At 54.8% G+C, this 20,305-nt stretch overlaps 2 protein-coding genes across 2 annotated transcripts; both read right to left on the minus strand.

Annotated features, from left to right (window-relative positions):
- Positions 1–1,176: 1,176 nt before the first annotated feature.
- LOC149998460 (keratin, type I cytoskeletal 13-like) lies at positions 1,177–5,341 on the minus strand. The gene is made up of 8 exons (XM_090290827.1): positions 4,816–5,341; positions 3,672–3,754; positions 3,334–3,490; positions 3,026–3,187; positions 2,809–2,934; positions 2,497–2,717; positions 1,876–1,901; positions 1,177–1,527 (listed from the first exon to the last, which is right to left on the minus strand). The coding sequence occupies exons 1-8, from the start codon at positions 5,263–5,265 to the stop codon at positions 1,445–1,447; spliced, it is 1,308 nt and encodes a 435-aa protein (XP_090146953.1). The 5' UTR covers positions 5,266–5,341; the 3' UTR covers positions 1,177–1,444.
- Positions 5,342–13,294: 7,953 nt separating this feature from the next.
- Positions 13,295–17,611, minus strand: KRT15 (keratin 15). Its single transcript, XM_090257273.1, has 8 exons — positions 17,047–17,611; positions 16,043–16,125; positions 15,763–15,919; positions 15,202–15,363; positions 14,979–15,104; positions 14,579–14,799; positions 14,141–14,166; positions 13,295–13,648 (listed from the first exon to the last, which is right to left on the minus strand). The coding sequence occupies exons 1-8, from the start codon at positions 17,521–17,523 to the stop codon at positions 13,554–13,556; spliced, it is 1,347 nt and encodes a 448-aa protein (XP_090113399.1). The 5' UTR covers positions 17,524–17,611; the 3' UTR covers positions 13,295–13,553.
- Between the last annotated feature and the right edge of the window lie 2,694 nt (positions 17,612–20,305).

The raw sequence follows: 20,305 nt of genomic DNA on the forward strand, positions 1-20,305 counted from the left end.
GCAGCCAGGAGTCACAGGCAGCACGCCAGTCAGCCACCTCCGTGCAGCACCTGCCGTGCGGAGGCGCCTCGCTCCGGAGCTCTGAGGCATGGAAACACCTGTGGTCAATGTCTTTGTCCTTGTCCCCTAAACATTGGGGCTTAGGAGAGAGCCTCGTTTCTCCCCCGCAGATCCCCAGAGCTGAAGGCTTGACTCCGGTGAAGGTCAGCCACCTTCTTGGAAAGCACATTGGGACATGGACCCAGCTCTCGTGCTGGGCAGCTCACTTAACCAGTCTGAGCCTCAGCCTTCAGGTGTGTGCAATGGGCACAGCGGTGCCAACCCGTGGATCATTGTAAAGGTAAAAGGAATGAAGCATGAAAGGGGCTCTGTACAGAGTGAGCGCTGGGTACACGCTCGCTTTCCCCTTAGCTATTCTGGTAGTTTGGAATCTCCTCCATTAACACACAATGCTCATGTTTTTATTCGCAAAACATTGTAGACAAGAGGACAAAGAGAAGAGTGCCCACAGCAGAGTCCAGGAGCCCAGTCACTGTGTAAGGAGTGAGCTGAGCAAGGGGAGGCTGCAGGTCTGAGGTGGGGCATCCACTGCGGTGTCAAGGGGACAGGGGTACAGAGGGGAAGCAGGTCACTCATTGAGTCCTATGGCTGGTTGACTGAGCGGTTGGGAATGTCAGCACCTTGGGGCAGGCTGAGGTGAGGCTTTCCATCACCTCTGTGGGAAGCAGGGAGGCAGCAGGCTGGGACTGGGCTCATTGTCTTGGGCCCCCTTCTCCCCAAAGCAGCCCTGCACTGGCCCCTCGCAGCCTGCCCAGCCCCCTCCGTATCGCTCATCCACATCTCCTCATTAACTGACTCAACTAGAGCCATTGCTCCCTTATTACTGGACACCCTATAAAGTGCTGAACTAGCTACATGCCCCTGCCCGTCTCTGGTTTGCCCCAGTTGTCCATGTTGGCTCGGCACCATCATCCGTGAGCTGCCCCCTGCCCGCCCCCCCCCCCATGGCCCTGTGTTTGTTATTGTCGCTCCTGTGTGCTGGTGGCATGCTCAGCTGTCTGTCCTTCCCCCCTGCGAGGTCCCTGGGCTGGGCTTGTCAGGGTGACCTGTTCACCCACAGCCCCAGATTGGGGTCTTGGCAGGTACCACCCACAGAAAACAGGCCAGAATCAAAAATAAGTTTGCAAAAAGGCAGGAAACTTTATTGAATTATCTTTTCTTTGTAGCAGAGAAGCTGAGAAACCAGAGCAGCCAGGTCAGGAAGAAAAGGAAGCCAATTCAGAGAGAAGAGCAAGGAGGTCCCACCCTAGGGAATAGGGGTGGGGGGTGGGACCAGGGAGCGGAGTGACCAAGCTTCCGAAGGTCCCTCCCTCTCTCCTGCAGGAGTCTTCAGCTCTCTCCTCCTCTGGGTGCTGAAGGCGGAGGGAAGGGATGCCACACAGATTTAAGGCCGGCGGGCGTCTGAAGTGCGGCGACCGGAAGTGGAGGTAGCAGCAGTGGGGCTGCTGGCACTTGTTCTGTTGGTTGCTGGAAAACAAGGAGGCAAGAGATGCTCAGCCTGGAGACTCACCACAGGCCACAGGCCAGTTCAGGGCCCCCAGGAGGGCCCCAGACCCCCTGACTGGTCAGGGGAGGCATTAGTTAATAGGGGATTGTCCCCAAAGCTGGCTCCCTCCAAGACAGCCCAGTGGCTCAGGGGTGCAGAGCCATCTATATGTTGGAAGAAAAACAGATGAGCAAATAAATGATGGCTTTCAGCACAGCCCTCCCCCGCCCCCCCGCACCTTGCACAGGGGAGCACAGCACTGCTTCCCTCCCCACCTCCTCACCCCCCAGGGCAATGAACAGGAGCCTCTCCCAGCAGCAGGTCCTTACCTCCTGAGGAGGGGAAGCCAGTCATCCTGGAAGAGAGGAGAGAGGCAGCCATGAGCAGAAAGCACTGAGGACAGCTGCTCACCTTTCCTCAGATGGAACAGCTCAGACCATCATTGGGAGCCCCTGAGCTGGTCTTTTTCACTGAACTGTGCCCTCAGCCCAGCAACAGCCTTAGATGCCTGCCAGGTCTGTGTGTCTGAGGCTTCAGGAGAAGATAGTATTGGCCTCAAAATGCAGGGCGTTTGCCAAAAGTTTTGTCCTCCCTTGAGTTCACTCAGTTCAGCCCTGAGCCCACAGAGGTGGCCTGGTCTTTACAAATGGTCTGGGGGCAATTAGATCACCATTAGAATAGCTTTGTTGGGCTGACCTAAATCCAAGCTAACAGGAGGCCTGAATGAGAATGTCCCGAGGTACTGACTCTGCAGCCTGCTGAGGAAATGCCCCCCAGTATGACTCAAGAGAACAGGGACCTCTGACCCTGGATCTTCGGCCAGGCTGTTTAAGCTCAGCCAGGTTCCCTTCTGTCTAGGACATGAGGGCCCGAGCCCTAAGACCCGGCCTTCTCTGCCATTTGAGGGTTCTGCAGTCAGTTTCCCATGAGAGAGGCTGCTGAGCACCTACTTGGAATCCTGGCCCTCGAGCAGGCTGCGGTAGGTGGCGATCTCCTGTTCCAGCCGCGTCTTGATGTCCATGAGCTGCTGGTACTCCAGGTTCTGCCGCTCGGTGTCAGCGCGCATGTCGCTCAGCTGGGCTTCCATGCTGCTGATCAGGTCCTGGATCTGCACCAGCTGCATGGCGTAGCGGCACTCCGTGTCTGCCACTGAGCTCTCCAGCCCGGCTTTCTGGTGAGGCAATAGGGAAGTTAGGAGGGGAGCCAGACCCAGAGCAGACCTGGAGGGCATGGCCGCTGGGCAGGGGGGGCAGCAGATGTACCATGCTGAGCTGGGACTGCAGCTCGATCTCCAGGCCCTGGAGCGTCCGCCTGAGCTCCGTGATCTCCGTCTTGCTGGTCTGAATCATGGCAGTGTTGGAAGACACCTCCTTGTTCAGCTCTGCACTCTGAAATTCAAGTAGGAAGAAGGTGATGGAGCAGCTCAGATGGAAGGCGTGCGCCCCGCCCCTGGCTCCACGGGGTGAGAGGGCCAGGCACCTTGTTGTGGAACCAGTCCTCGGCATCGCGGCGGTTCCTCTCGGCCATGGCCTCGTACTGTTCCCTCATCTCGGCCAGCACGCGGGTCAGGTCAATGCCCGGGGTGGCGTCCATCTCCACATTGACCTGTCCTACCACCTGACTGCTGAACTCCTTCATCTCCTATGGGGATGGGAAAGGAAGAGGTATGAAGCTCCCCGTCTTTCCTGGCTCTGGATGCTACTGGAGTGTTCTGGAAAGCCCTTCCAGGTTCCCCAGTAGAGGGCTGAGTCTGGCCACAGCATTGGGCTCTCCATGCCGCCTCTCACCTCCTCATGGTTCTTCTTCAGGAAGGCCAGCTCTTCAGTTAGGCTCTCGATCTGCATCTCCAGGTCGGTCTTGGCCAAGGTCAGCTCATCCAGCACCCTGCGCAGGCCGTTGATGTCGGCCTCCACGCTCTGGCGCAGGGCCAGCTCGTTCTCATACCTGAAGGAATTTTTTTAATTGAAAAAGCAACACATAGGTGATATTAGATACTCCCCCTGCCTCTGCACTGGACTCTTCTCTAAGACGTTCACTTCCAGGAAGCTCTCATTTCATTGTCCAGATGAGCATTTGTCTAAAATAAGAGACTGCTAGGAAAAGAGAATGAGAAAAATAAACTCACTTGAGCCTGAAGTCGTCCGCGGCCAGCCTGGAGTTGTCGATCTCCAAGATGACCCGGTTGTTCTCGATGGTGGCTGCCAGGATCTGCAAAACACAGAAGGTAACCACTGGAGGCTCAGAAGCTTGCGGGGGGAGGACTGAGAAAAATGGACAGGACTGGTTGGCGTCAGACTTTTCCATGCGAGCTGGGCCTCGGCTCCTTTTCTGTAGAGTGAGGGGCCGGCCGGGTCCCTTCAGTTTATTCTAACATTCTATGTCCTGCATTCTGGTCCTGACCGGGGAGATCGGAGATGCATTTCAGGGAGACAACCCCTCCAAGAACACCTTTGGATGGTCAAGTCTACCCAGCCTCAGACTAGCAACCTCTCAAGGCCACCGTCTTGAGAGCCCTCTCCTTTGGGTCAGGAGGGAGTCAACCTGAAGGCACACAGTTCGTAACTGCATTGGTGCTGGACTGCCAGCTGAGCTGAGGAAAAATCCAACAAATATACCCAACCGTTTGAATTCTTTGTCTAAACATTTCTATGCCAAAGCAATTAAAGTCTACCCCACCTAGCTGGGACTCAGCCCAGGCAGGTGATTTCTGTTCCGGCAAGCTGGCATGACAGCGTGATGGACAGGTGCGGAGGGAACCTAGGCTGAGTGCTGCCTCAGCCCCTGCCTCCACCTCCTGACCTGGTCACAACCAATGGAGAATAACAGTTTAAATGGGGCCCCTACAAAATAAACTCATATTTCCAGGCCAGTAAGTGAACTTGTTTCCCTTTCTCTGTTAATTTTAGTTATTCTCAGTGGCTTTTAAAACTGTCATGGTTTCCAAATAACTCAGTGGGTTAGGACTATAGAAGTTGAGTCACTAATAACATAGCTGTTTGGAAAGCAATAAAAGCATTGACATGAGTACTAACAATGATACAATGAAGAACGGGAGAAAATAACGGGAGAAAATGCATTTGGGGAGTTATAGCAAGCGAAAGCTCGTCGGGAACAGAGATGCTTGGTAGTTAAAGACTAGAATCTTCCCCTCTAGGAAGAGTGAGAAGTCCATCCTTACTGCCTCTGCTGGTCCCATGGGGCACTACATTTCCTGGCCTTTTCAGCTCTATCCTACACAAAGGAACCCTCCTTGACATTCCAGGGCTCACCTTGGCCCGGAGCTCCTCGATGGTCTTGAAGTAGTGGCTGTAGTCACGCTCCGGGCTGGCGGGGCTCTGCTTCTGGTGCCAGTCTCGGATCTTCACCTCCAGGTCGGCGTTAGCCTCCTCCAGGGCGCGCACCTTCTCCAGGTAGGAGGCCAGGCGGTCGTTGAGGTTCTGCATGGTGATCTTCTCATTGCCAGAGAGGAGGCCGCCATCGCCACCACCACAGAAGTCACCAAAGCCACCGCCAAAACCCCCACCACAGGAACCTCCAAAGCCACCTCCAAAGCCTCCACCAAAGCCGCAGCTCATGCCGCCCCCAAAGCCCCCGGCTGATCCCCCAGAGACAAATCGACTTGAACAGGCAGAGACACTACGGCCTCCTCCCAGCTGACAAGAGCCACCCCCGAAACCACCTCCATAGCTGGCAGAGGAGCTCTGTAGACGGCTGCTCATGATGAGAGAGAGATGGGAAGCAGGTGCGTGCAGGAGCTTGGCTTGGCCTGGGCTGAGGATTGTGGTTCTTCCCCAGTGGATGCTTTTTATACACCCTCCACGGGGGGCTGGACAGCTGTCCCATCCTCTCTCCTCCCTTCCCCACCCTCTGACTGGTGTCAGCTGCACCTCTTTTTTTCCCACAAGCCCAGCTACCTCTGCTCTCCAAGGTGGGTTGTGCCTTTTGGGGGAGGACTGGCTTTTTTTTTTTTAATCCTTAACAAAAGGGATGATTCAGAGGAAACGGTGTTCTGCTTGAGACTACCGTTTGACAACTGAATTCTGTTTCACCTCTCCACTTAAGGAACTCACTCCCAGAGGCTCTCAGCCCCACCCGGTATTGGAATGGGGACCCAGCTGCAAAGGCTTCTCAGGAGCCTCTTGTGAAGGGAGAGGTGGCTGCAAAGTGGCCCGGTGCTTTGCAAGGTCACCGCAGCCATTGGCCTCCCTTCTTTCTCTCTCTAAAACTTCTGACCGAATGTCCTGCCTCCTTTTCAGCCAGTGCTCCCAGTGACTCTGATGACAAACTTTGCTTGGTCCTGTAGAATCACATACCTTGAAGGTGTTTAGGCTAAGAAGAAAATGGCTCCAAGGCCATCGGATAAAGTCACAGTGTCCAGAAACCTTAGGGACCACCCAACACAGCTCGGGAAACTGAGGCACAGAAAGAGAAAGTGACCCTGTACGTTATAATCGATCATACTCTCAGATCCCTCACCATATGCAGGCACTGAGCTAAGAACTTCATACTAGTGACTATAAAGTGTAATCTTTGCAGCAGCCTGGTGAAGTGGATTCTACTCTTTCCCCCCTTTTATATGTGAGGAAACTGAGGCTGAAGGGCAGAGTCATTTCTGAAACCCAGGTCTGGTTCTGTCTAATACTAAGACTCATTTCTTAAGGTATAGTTTTCATATAATAAAATGTACAAATCATGTGTCCAGTTTCATGCATTTCTACCTCTGTGTGAAGTTTTAAGCCTGTGTTTGCCGGTGTGAGCATGTGCCCACCAGAACATTTCTGGCCTCCATAAAGCTCCTTGTACCTTTTCCCAGTCAGTTACCCACAGCCCACACCCCTGAGACAACCACATTCCAACTTCCATCACTGTAGATCAAGTCAGAGGTTCTCCAGGGCTATTTTGCTCCCCAGGGGACATTTGACAATGTCTAGAAACATTTGGTGGTCACAACGGGAGGATGCTCCTGGTATCCGGAGGACGGAGGCAAGGGACGCTCTTAAACATCCTGCCATGCAGAGGACACCCCCCACAACAAAGAATCCTCTCGCCCAGAAGCTCAATAGTGTTGAGGTTGAGAAACCTGGGTCAGCCTGACCCTGTGTTTCTTGAGTCCATACTCCAGCTGCATTAGATGCACAACCAAGCCTGGAAAGAGGGGCTCGCAGCACCCAGGCAGAGCCACCTCTAGCCCCCCAACCACATGACAACTGTCTCAGTTTATGAGAATGTTTTAGGTCCAAGAATGGAGCACCCTGGATTCAGGAACCCAGCCCAGCTCCCCCAGGGTCCTGGGGCTGCTATGAATGAGCTCTTGGGAGCAGCCTTCTGGCCCACACCAGCCAGAGGGTCTGGGTGGGACCGGACCAGAGGCTGGGGTAGGGTGGCACAGGTTGGACATTGTCCTGGAAACCCCTTGGCTGATTCAACAAGCAAGACCAGAAAAGAGGGCTCTGAGTCAGGGCTTCCTTGCCCTTTGTTTTCTGCAGGTGGGGAGGCTGGCAGGTGTCAGCACCAGGGAGAGCTGTGGGTGCTCAAAGACCTCTGTGAAACCAGGGATTTGCACTGACCCCTGACCTGGCCCGGCCCTTCTGCCCTAAACTGATGGTTCAGCTCTCCCTCTGAAAAGGTTTGATTCAGCCCAAAGCAGGAGCTCTGACTCTCTCAGTAAAGGATCAAAACTGACAAGAAGGTGATTAATGGAACCTGCCTGGCCCCAAGTGACAAAGCTCCCAGGGCTGCTGAGCAGGTTCTAGCCAACGCCTCTCAGGGACAATACCATGGATCCTGCTTAGCCCCAGCAGCACAAACATGGGGGTGGCCATGACCTGCCACCCCTCGAAGGGTCAAGGCATGGCTCCTCCCTTCCCTCCCCTCCCCAGCAGAGACTTCTTGCACCCTGACCCAAGAATGCTGTCCTCTGACCTACGGTGAACCCCAAGGCCCACGGGTCTCGGGACACATTCAAGGCCCACCTAGGGGAAGCTGAGCAGAGGCCCACCCTGGGGACTCAGTTTTCCCCTCTTCCTGTCCCGGTTCTAATGGGATAGGACAGGGTGCTGGGCTGAAGAACTGCTTGCCTGTCTTGATCTTTCTGCTTCGCTCACTGGTGAAATTACACCAAGTTCAGTCCCCTGCCCAGTAAGTTTCCAGGGAAGGAGAGGGAAGACTGCATTCCTGAGCACCCCTTGCACACGAGGCTGCACTTCGCACTGTCACCGAGTTCATACAAGAACCAGAGAGGGTTTATTGGCCCCACTTTATAGGTGAAGCAGCTGAGGTCCAGGGAGGCCAAGACACTTGGCTAAGGACACCAGGAAGTCAAGATTTAAACTTAGCCTCTAGCTCTCTCTACCCTAACCTTGTCTTAGAGACTTGCTGTGAACTCCATGTATGATCTCTGGGCGTTCCATTCTACACATGTTAAAAGATATTAAAATAACACTAGGTAACGATTCTTGAACAATGTGTTAAACGCTGTGCTTGTATTGTTACAGAAACAGGGGAGTCCAAGAATCCCCGGAGTTTGCGGCTAGGGTATGGGGAGAAGGAAGCAGCTTTCAGAATGCCTCCACAGCCTGAGCCTGGTGGCTGGTGTCTTTCATTATGCAAAATTGCTTGGATGCTTCCAAGGCCTCAGGTGGATGGGAGGAGTCTTGAACCAGGGGACGGTATGGAAAGCACACAGAGCCTACGTGGGGTTCTGTGAATGGTGAGAACTGTTGGCAACACCCACTGCGTCAGAGGACGCAGTCAGGGATATATAGGCAGCTGCGAACACTTTAGGACGGCGCACTCTGGGGCTGTCTCCCTCGCTGGCGGGTGTTCGCAGGGGTGCTCTGGAGAAGGAGAGGAGATCCACGCAGTTTACAGAAAGAAGACAGTTTGCAAGGAGGCTGAGAATCCCGGCGGTTTTGTATTGAGAGCTGAAGGGCACCATAGCACAGAAAGGACCTCCCCAATCAGATTGAATGATTGGCAGCCACTGGTAAAGCTGAACTGTGTTTGGGAAGTAGAGAAACGGTGTTTCTGACCTTCCTAAAACTGGCTAGGTTTGGTAGGGGGGGAGGCAAGGATATGTGTAACTGTTAAATAAACAATTTTCTTTTCACTCAACTGAAGTATTAAGAGTTATAATTCTGGCGGCGGGCAATCAGACCCCTAACTAAAGAGCCCGTGGGTTTGTTTTCAATTGGAGCAGCCCAGGGGTTCTGTAACAATATGATTTCATTGGATCCTCAAAACAACTCAACTTTTTTCTTTTTTTTAAGATTTTATTTATTTATTTATTTTTAGAAAGAGGGGAAGGGAGGGAGAAAGAGAGGGAGAGAAACATCGATGTGTGGTTGCCTCTTGCATGCCCCCATTGGGGACCTGGCCTGCTGCCCAGGCATGTGCCCTGACTGGGAATCGAATTGGCGACCTTTCGGTTTGCAGGATGACACCCAACCCACTGAGCCACGCCAGTCAGGGCTCCACTATTTTTATCATACCCTTTTTTCAAATGAGGAAACTGAGGCCCAGAGAAATTAAATGCAATGCCCAAAACTCGATTGTGTCAGAGTCGAGATTTAAACCCCTGGCTCCAGGGTCTGTGTCCTTAACCACTGTCCGGTGAATCCCTTTCAGGCCAGTGTCAATGCCGTCCTATCCTAACAGGGGTGTTCACTGCTGACCTCTCCGTTCTCAGGCCTCCCATCCCCCCAGGCCTGGCTGGTGGGTGGTCCTGCTTCCCACAGCAGCAAAGTCTATGCAGCTGATGGCCTGATGCATCAACCTCTCTGCCATCCATCTCCAATGTGAGCTCCAAAGCCTGGGGCTTGTGAGGGTGCTCAAAATCTGTATCAGAGGCAGAATTATTGTAGGAGCTTTTCCACCCCGCCCCCTCATTTCACATGCGGGGAAACTGAGACCCAGAATGCCAAGCCCCAGAGCAGTGGGACACAAGAAGACATGCCTGGATATACAGCTCAGGCACCAGTTCATTGTGGGCTTTACGTTGGAATGACTTCTAAGTTTCCCTCAACAATTTCGTTTATGAGTCTCTGGTTTTCGGGGTCTCCATGATCACCAAATTGTTCAGCTGCAGAGACGGGGCTTACACCTTGTCCCCAAGCTCCGAACCCAGGGTGCCTTCCTTGGATTTTGGATCAGGGCCCTCTTTCCCTGGACCACAAGGGTCTCGGAGCCCAGGACGGCTGACCTACCTCCCAAAAGTTCCCGAAGCAACCCCTACACAGGTGAGGGGCCACTCCTGAAAGGCAGACCGTTCCCAGAGAGCAGACAGAGCCCCCTGCCCTCAGAAACACCTGCGTGACACAGCAGTGCCTAGGAGCCTTCTACAGACGAACCTCAAGCCTCAGATCCCTACATTTCCACAGTACCCAGCTTTCTAAAATCCTTCTTATGTCACCAGAGTTTCCCAGAAACCAAGCAAGGTCAGCAAAGGCTTTGAATTAAGTGGGCTTAGTTTTAACTCTGTATGTGCCATCGACTAGATGTGTGACCTTGGGAAAATTCCTCAACCTTCCAGTGCCTCAGTGGCTGCAACTTAAAAACAGTCATTAGACGGGTTCATATTAGAGAAGCACCTGACCCAGGGACCCTTGGCAGGTGGAAGGCTGCCCTCACCTCCACTTTACAAATGAGGACATGCCAACTCATAGTTGTTAGATGACCAGGTCAAGAGTTCTTCAGGGCCTCTATCCTGTGCCAACACATTGCTTCACCTCCCTCTCTGGTCCGCGCGGCCAGCACAGCGCCCACAACAGCCAGACAAGTGAGGGTCAGTGGCATTCCTATCTCAATTCCCCCTCTCAGCCTTCCATTTCCTGAAGACGCGCCTTTGCCTAATAAACCTCTGCATACAGCTCCTGGCACAGGGAAGCTACCCACGATGCCTGAGAAGTTGTTCCAGGGGTACGCCGTCTGCTGCCTTTGGTTGAAGAGTGGCAAAGAGGAGTGGTCACCCCAGTTTCAAATCTCATGGGAAAAGCTACCAGCTCCCTGTGTCTCCTGTGTCACCAGCTGCCTATGGAGGGACAGGTGAGCACCAGATAGCACACGCCCAAGATACTAGTGAATATCCAGGGCCATGCCTAAAGCAAGAAAAAGCAAAGGAGAATCAAGTGCATGTATTAGTTCAACAAGAATTTATTTAGCGGGCAAGGCAGTGCATGGAGTAGACACGCCTGCTGTCGCATATCTCACAGTACGGATTATCCTCTGAGGTCCCAGGATACACATCAACTCACAGAGAACTTTGAGATCATCATGTCCAACCAGACTCCTCAATGGAAAGATGGGGAAACTGGGACCCAGAGAGGGGCAGGGGCCAGCCAAAGTCCTCAGGGGGAGAGTGGCGGGCACATCCCAAGCTCGCTCTAGGAAGCCCAGCTTAAACAAAGCACACACCCAGGGCCCTAATCCCTAGTCCCAAAGCCTCCCTCTCTCTGTGGAGAAAAGGGAGGCTCAATGCCTGCTGCTCAGATTGGCTGGAATCCAAGCCCCACCTCAGCCCAGGGGCAGGCAGAAGGCGGGCCCTCTCTGCCACACACTATTTAAGGGCTCACTATTTATGGGCTCACCCTGGCATGAGCTACCTCTGGGTGTGAGCACTCGCTCCAGGGCCAGGCAAGGAACAGAACTTGGCAAGTCCAAGGGCCTCTCTGACAGCCCCACCTGGAATCCCAGGGGAGCAGGAACAGGTGCTCCAGGGAGAGAGAAGCAGTTCCCTCTCCCCCAGCTCAGGGGCCACAGCCCTGGGACCAGGCGGAGTGAGGGCCAAGCCCCACCTTGCCTCTCTGCACCTTTGCAGAGGTTGTCATCCTTGCAAACTAATGGCTGAGAAAACCCTTGCTGACTGCTTAGAAGGCCCAAGACTTCTCAACAGGGGCCCGGAGGTGGGTGGAGCAGGCGCAGCAGCCAGGCCATTGGGCCCAAGGGTCTCAGGAGGGAGGCCAGCTGTTCCCATGCTGTTGGGGACATGGCACCTGGGGCTTTGGGCTTCAGCATAAGCTTAAACCACAGCATGAGAAACCAAGCTGAGACGCAAGAACAATCTTTCTGACCATCATGGCTGTGTGACACTGGAACGGGCTGCCCACAGAGGCTAAGAATCGGGTTTCAGAGGAGTACATCCTGGTAAGAAAGGTGTGTCCAGTCTTCTGTCCTCCTCATGACGTTAAGGGAAACGCAAGGGTCTGGAATCTGAGAGACAGGTCCCAGACTCAGTTTCACTATTTCCCAGTTTGTGACTGTATTCAAGTTATTTAAATTCCCTGGGCCTGAGTTTCCTCTTCTGAAAACTGATGCCAAAAGCTGACCTGCCTTTGCAAAGCTGTTGGGAGAATAAATGAGATGTCATCTGTTGAATGCCCTGCCCAGAGCCTGGCACAGTGTAGACACTTAATAAATTCTGTTTTCTTCCTCCGTACCCAGGGAAACCTGGTCTCAAAGTGTGTGCTCAGGAGACGCACACTTTAGGTTAAATCTCCCCCAGAAAGCACAGGCGCCAGCTTCTCTCCAACAAACCTTGCTGGCCAAGGAGTTTCCTGCAGGAGGAACAAGGGGGCCCCTCTCAGAGGGCTTGGCTCTCCTCCAAAATGATCTGATTCTCAGGATAACAGAGTCATCCCCAACCTGCTCTTTCCAGCAGGACTAAGAAAAGAGTTCTCCTCCCCACCCCTCGACTCCGCCCAGCCACAGTCCCTAGAGTTCTCCACTTCCTCATGCCTTGCCCTCTCTCTAGGGCTAAGAATCCCAGAGGAACCAGCCCCAGGCCAGAGGCAACACATCAGGTGTGCACGGATGCCACTGCTCTAATAGGCCTAAGAGTGCAGGTGCTGGAGTCCTGAGAACAAGAGTGGAATTTGAGCAGAGAAGGGCAACAGGGGTTGGTGTTTCTTTGTATTTAAGCTTGGGAAAATCAGAAAGGACTTCCTGGAGGTGGTGTCTTTCTCTCTGGCCACCTTAAGTGCTTTGTGCAGAGGAGATGGTGGCTTCAAGAGGCGTGGGGGCCAGCTCTGCAGGGGTGGGCAGAGATGGGAACTGACTCTGCCACCCTGCAGGTCAGGTGTGCCTGGCTAGAAAGGCAGGGAGGGGATTGGTTCCAAATAGCAAGTGTGGTGAAGGCCATAATCAAGGAGGAAGGTTCAGGCAATGAACTGTGAAGGGCCAGGACCTGAGGTCCCAAAAGGAGCCCTGGTCTTGGAGTCATACAAATGTGGGACTCCGTCTCACCCCTGCTGCTTACTATTCACCCATGAGGCCACTGGGAAAATCCTGCATCTCCCCAACTTCTTCATCTCTAAGTTTCTCATCTTGTCTCTAAGATGAGAGTAGTCAATCCTGACCACCCACAGTTGTGAGTATTAAATGAGACGCATGGGTGGGTGTGCCTAGCACAGTGCCAACCATACGGTGGTGAACCAATATGATCCATGCAATCATTCAGTAAATCAGTCGTCAATATGTCAAGATCTGTGCTAAGTCTGCAAAACTCCTTTGAGGAACTGCCTCCTCACTGCCCCCCACACCCACCACTGTCTCCTGTTTCCATGATCACCAAATGAAGTAAGTCAGAACTGCAAGTCACCTGAGCAGCATGGGTAGGTCCCAGGTCTCCTGGGGGCCCCAAAGAATGAATTATGGCCTTGCAGGGAAGAGACCAAGGTGGGGGAGATGTCAGCACGTGGGCCCTGGGCCTCCTGAGAGGCCCCAACCAGAAAAACTGGACACACTGCCAAGAGGTATTTGTAAAAGGAGAAGCGATTTTTTATTGCATGGACAGACACAGTAGAAATGAACTTGTTACACAAAGGACCCAGGGAGAGCTGGAGGGCAGAGGGAGGGAGAGCAAGCAAAGCTCCAGAGGAGGAGACAGGAAGCCTCCTGAGCTGGACCCTCTGAGGGCAGAAACCAGTTTGCTTTTCCAGCCCCTCTGGCCACTCCTCCGCTCAGCCTGGGGAGGGAGGGCGTTTGGAGGGACGTCTCTCCTGCCGCTGGGCGCTTAGATGTCTCTCTGACGGGAAGAAACCACCTTCCTATCCACTGACTCCTCGATGTTGATGTGCAGTTTGCCACCGCCGCCACCTCCCAGGGAGGCTAGAAAGAAGGAGCAAGCTTTAGTGGGGGCCGGGACCTTGGCTGAGCTCCAGGAGAAATGGACAGCTCCCCTGAGGGTGGCCATGGGCTGATCCTTCAAGAGCTGCCAGAAGGGCTGGGGTTGAGTTACTCGTGGCAGAGCTGGGCAGTGGCAGAAGCCCATCCGCCCTGCAGTGAACCAGAACGCTGGGGTTTTTAACTGCACGTGCACAGGGAGTAATCCTGGGCATCTTGGCGTAAGCATGTGAAGGTGGAGCCTGGGAAGCTATGCCCTCGACAGAGCCTGCTCAGCCTGGAAGGTTCTCAATCAATCTTCAACCCCAAGTCTGCTGAGGCTGATAGAGGGTCCCACTGGGGAAGAGGTGTCGCCTGGAATCGGCATGTCCCGGCCTTACTGGGGTGATTCGCCTCTTTTTCCTTCTTCCCCATTCCGAGAGGAATGGTGGCTTCAGCCCCTCCCCTCTCCACTCAGGAGCAGCTAAGCCTTCTTACCTTCTCTGGTGCCGATGCCAGCCATCCTGAGAGAGGGGGAAGCAGGTGTAAGCAAAGGCGAAAGCTCAAGTCTCCCTAAGGAGGCCCTGGTGGCCAGCTCAGCAGTCCTCTCCAGCCCCCTACATCCCCCACCCCCACATCTGACTTCTCTAGAGGCTGAGAGCTTTTCTAGATGTGCCACCCCCATGCAGATGGATTCTGATCTACAACAACGCTCCATCTGTCATGCATGGAATGCAACCAGCATTAGCCCGAATCCTGTCCTTTACTGCAGACACACAGGTCCAGGGAAGTGACCCGATCTGCTCAAAGTTACAGCCAAAGACCAGAGTGCAGAATCCAGAGTCCTTCCTCCTCACCCAGTTCCCTTTCACCGCAGCACTATCCACCCCACCACAACTGCCCCCCCCCATTCCTCCCTCTGCACCCCGCCCCTGCCTGGCATCCTGGCCCTCCAGCAGGTTGCGGTAGGTGGTGATCTCCTGCTCCAACCGCGTCTTGATGTCCAGCAGGATCTTGTACTCCTGGTTCTGAGACTCCATCTCACAGCGGAGCTCGCTCAGCTGGGCCTCCAGGCCGCTGATGAGCCCCTGGATCTGCTGCAGTTGCGTGGCGTAGCGGCACTCGGTCTCCGCCAGCGAGCTCTCCAGCCCGGCTTTCTGTGGGGCAACAGATCAACAGACAGCATGTCAGGCTAGAAAGAAGTGCCAGGGGCATGGGAGAGGCGTGGAATGGACACCGGGAACTCCCTCTTCAAGGGCTTGGGAACACCAAGGCTTAACCAGCCATAGAGGGTGGGACAGACTAGGGTGGGGTGGGGTTGGGGCGGTGGCCATACCATGCTGAGCTGGGACTGCAGCTCGATCTCCAGCCCCTGCATGGTCCGTCTCAGGTCTGTGATCTCTGTCTTGCTGGTCTGGATCATCTCTGTGTTGGAAGCCACCTCCTTGTTCAGCTCCTCGGTCTGTAGGTTACACACAGAGAAGTGAGCCCCATGGGCTTCTTGGGAGACCTCGGGAGCTGGGGCAGGCTGGGAGGGCAGGCTAGGAGGGCAGGCTCACCTTGCTGAAAAACCAGGCCTCAGCATCTCTGCGGTTCTTCTCAGCTATGGCCTCGTACTGCTCCCTCATCTCTGCCAGCACGCGGGTCAGGTCCACGCCTGGGGCCGCATCCATCTCCACGTTGACCTGGCCAGCCAGTTGGTTGCTGAACTCCCTCATCTCCTGCAGGGTGGTGACAGAGGGCAGAAGAGAAAGCAGAGAGTCTGGGGTCCCATGTGCCTTTCCTGATCCCCCCCTAACTCCCTACACAACCCTGGCTCTCCCCATACCCAGCCAGCCTCTACTGCCCACTGCTCAGGCAGAGCTTTGATCACATGGGCCCCTCATCTCTCAGGGTCTCTCTTCCTCTCTAGGTGCTACCAAGGGAGGACCTCGAGACAGTAGTGCCCTTGCATGGGTTCATGGCTATGGATGAGAGAAGGAAAGGGGCCTTGGTCACCTGAAAACAATACCCCTTCCTCTCCATGAGCTCCATTTTAGTGTGTGGGGGGTGCATTTCTGAACCACCAAGATAACTATGAGGAGGCACCAGCAGTCCCACTCTGGTCTCACGACCCCTACCTCCTCGTGGTTCTTCTTCAGGAAGGCCAGCTCCTCAGTCAGGCTCTCAATCTGCATCTCCAGGTCGGCCTTGGCTAAGGTCAGCTCATCCAGCACCCTGCGCAGGCCGTTGATGTCGGCCTCCACGCTCTGGCGCAGGGCCAGCTCGTTCTCATACCTGGGAAGAAAGAGGGAACCCAAAGTAAAGATGGGAGAAGGGTCTGGGCTGCTTGAATTGGGGGAAGGAGAGAGGCCAAGAAAAGGGGGGAATGCAGAAGGAGAGAAAGTGTCAGGAACGCACTTGAGTCTGAAGTCGTCTGCAGCCAGCCTGGCGTTATCAATCTCCAGGATGACCCGGGAGTTGTCAATGGTGGCTGCCAGGATCTGCAGGAGACAGGGGATTGGTGCCGAGAGGATCCCTCTCACTTCCCTGTTGCTCTCCCTGCCCTGTGCCCCAGGTCACCTCCCCTCCCCCAGCCTTGCAATGATAATCTCTCCTCTGTCACCACCAACAGAAGTCTGCAGGGTCCTCGGAACAGAGTCCAACCTTATCTCGGGTGCCCACTACTTGGTCTGCCCCTGTCTCCAAGGCATGAAAGACCAAGAAGCCAGGATTGCCTGGCACTCCCTGGGGAAATTACCTGGCCAGGAGTAGAGTGAGTGGGGTGTGTATAGGGGCGTCTGACAATGGCCCCTTGGAGAGCTTGGAGTCCCTGGCCACCTGCATACCTTGACACAGCCAAGGATCTGCAGGACATGCCGGCCAGTGGGAGGAACCCGGAGAACAGCTGAGGAAGGCATCTTCCAGCTGAGGAAACCCATCCAGGGGAGTGACAGGGTGAGTGAGAGGAAAGCAGAGCCCATAATTAGCTCCAGGTCTTCTACATCACAACAGTGCTTTTGGTACCAAAGACATCCTCAGGGGGTGTGACAGGAAGCCCTAGCACTCAGGGCTCCTGAAGCTACACTCATCATTCTTGCAAAAGAAGCAAAGGACACGTATGCCGAGCCCTGTAGGGTGTATGGTGCAGGGAGAGCAATTGTTCCCAGTAACTGCACCCACCTTGGCCCTCACTGGTCCTGACCAGGTTTCCAGGATCAGCCCAGCACTGCCAAGTGGAGCAGATGGGTGCCGGCATGCACACCTGGGAAACATTCCCTGGGCTCCAGGTTTGCCAGGGTCACGCACGGGCAGGCATTGCCTGGGCAGGAAAGGATCTCCTCAAGGCAGCAGGAGCACTGATGCTAGAAGATGGGGGCAGGGCACCAGCCACCTGCCCCCGTCACTGACGCGTGAGGGTTTACCTTGTCCCGGAGCTCCTCGATGGTCTTGAAGTAGTGGCTGTAGTCACGCTCCGGGCTGGCGGGGCTCTGCTTCTGGTACCAGTCTCGGATCTTCACCTCCAGGTCAGCGTTGGCCTCTTCCAGAGCGCGCACCTTCTCCAGGTAGGAGGCCAGGCGGTCGTTGAGGTTCTGCATGGTGATCTTCTCATTGCCAGAGAGGAGGCCACCATCGCCACCACCACCGAAGTCACCAAAGCCACCTCCAAAGCCTCCACCGAAACCACTACCAGCCCCTCCAAAGCCAAAGCTTGTGTTGCCCCCGTAGCCCCCTCCTGACCCCGAGGAGACAAACCTTGCAGAAGAAGCTGATACACTACGGCTTCCACCTCCCCCATAGAGACTCCCCCCACCAAAGCAGCCTCCCCCAACCCGGAGGGAACCCCCCCGGGTAGAGCTGCCTCCAAAGGTGGAAGAAGTCTGCAGAAACGTTGTGCTCATGGCCAGGCAGTGAGGTCTCAGCAAGCACAGGAGATGCTGGCAGGAGGTACAGGCTGCTCTGAAACCAGAGTGCTGTGCCTGTCACCCCCCCCGTTCTGGGGCTCCTTATATACCCCTTGGAGGCTGTTGTGGGTTCATGTCTCCTCCCCTAAAGGGAAGCCAACTCCTTCTGCATTCCTGATGAACGCAACTGCCTGCACACCTTGATGTGGCTGGTGTAGAGTTTTCTCCTTTCTTCCCCTTCTTTTTTTTTTTTTTTAATGCAACAAAAGAGATGATTCAGAACGAATGGTGTTTCACCCCAGGCCATGGTTTTAACACTTGGATTTCAGGTTCATTTTTACACTCTCTGTTGAGCCCAGTAGCAGGGAGCAATGTTGCCTCACACCACAGCACAGTTAGAGCAGCCCAGGCCAGCTCTGCCCTCAGCTGGACTTCTCTGCTGCCAACAGCCCAGGACCCTCGCCCCTCGGTGGCCTGCTACATGTGCTCAGTTCCCATCCCTGCTCTGTGTTGTCCAGCTCACAGACCCCCATGGCCTCTGGGGATCGGAGGTCAGAGGATGCAGGGCCCAAGGAAACAGGATGAGGACAGGGGCAGGGGTCTCGAGTCAAGTTCCAGCTGAGGTGACGAGAAGGGACAAGCGTCCGTCACTACCCTGATGGTGCAAATGGACTCTCTTCCTCCACGCGGCCCCTGGCCCAGCCCCATTGCACTGGCACCCTCACAAAAGCCAGCACGCTCAGGGCTGACAAGGGGCTGATTGATAATCCCACCACCTGCCAACCGCGCATGTCCCTGAAACTTTGCTTGCTCCCAGGACATGTTGGGGCAAACCTCTGCAGATAAGACTGGGGCGAGTTTCAGGAAGACCCTACCTTCGCCAGAGAGAGGCATGTCACTGCACAGCAGGGCCAGATTAACGCACTGCCTCCAGTTGTCCTGCAACGCTGCAAGGCTGGGGCGGGACCTGACCTGGAGGACTGTACGTGCCTAGCTGTGGGGAGGAAGGAGACAGGGAGGCCCAGCACACAGACTGAGACCCTGAAGGCAGAGGCACCACTTCTCAGAGCTGAGACCAGGGAGGGCAGCCCTCTTCTCTGCCACCAGCTCGGGGCCTGGCTTTCCAGGGATACCTGATAGCTGTGAGTAGTGCCGATTGGAGGCGTGACCTTGGCTCCTGGGCTTAGAAAGAACAGGGTTTGGGGAAGTAAGCAAGACTGAACTGGAGAGTCAGGAGGAGGGTTCCTGGCCCAGGGCTGCACCGCAGGGCTCTGGGGCTCCTGGAGCCAAGGTTCAAATCCTGCCTCCATCAGTTACTGCCTGTGAAACCTTTAAGTCTCAGTTTCCTTGTGGCACGGGGGCACTTTCAGTTCCCACTTTCGGGGAAGCCCTGAGGCCCAAGAGCCCCCAACTCCTGCCTCCTCCTAGCTCCCCATCTTCTGAGGGGCCAGAGAGTGAGGTAAGGGTGAATGTCCATCACCTGGGACTCCCGAGTATACTCACCGGCAGGGACTTTTGCCCTTGAGCATCAGCTCATGCCCTGTGAGCAGCATCGCGGTTCCATATTCTTCCATAGCCAGTGCACACTGGGCAATGCAGGCCATTGTTATTATTGCGGTAATAACAGTAAGCCCTTATTTCCACTGCACACCTCACGGTTTACAAAGCGCTTTCGTGTCCAACACCTCCTCCAGTCCTCAGTTGCTTGAAGATGATAAATAGGGGCTCTGAGAGCGGGAGTATTTTGGCAAGGTGGCACAGCTAGTAAGGGACATTTCCAGGACTCAGATGGGCCCTCTGACTCCTCCTCAGAGAAAGGACAGGAAAAGAGGGTCCCACCCACTGACCCCAGATTCCTGCATCTGAGTTGGGATGGTGGGAGGGGGACCACGGGCCTGGGTGGGTGGTCTTCTTACAGCATCACAGGAAGCCAGGCCTCCAAGTGCTGGGCCCAGACAGTGTGGTATTGTCTCGTGGGTGGGAGAATATTGTCTTCCTCCAAAAGAAAAATAATCAAAGTCAGATCAGCCACAGCTCATTAAACCCTCTGCAGACAGTACGGCCCCAGCAATTAACACAGGAACAATTACGTGCCATCTCCCCGGGCAAGGGTGGGCTGGACCTTAGCCAGCCCCTCTTCTGCACACTGACTCCCCTTCAGCAGCCCCTCAGGGCAGCTTTCCCTCCACTCTGAGGCCCAGGCACAGCAGCAGCTGTCCCCATTGCAAATCCCTGGTTCGGTCTCAATAGCTCCTGTGAGCTCAAGGTCCGGGTGGGGCCCTCGGGCCTGGGAATTAGCACCAGGTGGGGATGGCTGGCCAGGGCGGAGATCAGGCTCCATTTAGCATGGCCCTGGCTGCAGTCTGCCCTGGATGTTGTGCCAGCTGCAGAACTTGGTCCACTGCAGACAGGCCGTCCCTAGAGCTGACCTCACTTCCCTGCAATGGGGCGATGCAGCCCACTGGAAAGACCTGGGCTGGCCTCCACCTCTGGGCGTGATTAAACAAACCTCTCTGAGTCAGGTTCCTGACTTCAAATTGGGCTATTTTCTCACTTACATGAGGTACCCAAAGTAGTCAAAATCACGAAGACAGAAAGTGGGATTGTGGTTGCCAGGGGCGGGGGAAGAGAATGGGAAGTTGTTTAATCGGTACAGAGCTTTAGTTTTACAAGAGCTATGAGAACGGTGGTGGTGATGCTTACACAAGAATCTGAATATATTTAATACGACTGAACTATGTACTTAAAAATGGTTCAGATGGGGAAATGTATGGTATTT

This window comes from Furipterus horrens, unplaced genomic scaffold, assembly GCF_987537825.1.
Source record: "Furipterus horrens unplaced genomic scaffold, mFurHor1.1.pri manual_scaffold_11, whole genome shotgun sequence".
Classification (NCBI taxonomy): Eukaryota; Metazoa; Chordata; class Mammalia; order Chiroptera; family Furipteridae; genus Furipterus; species Furipterus horrens.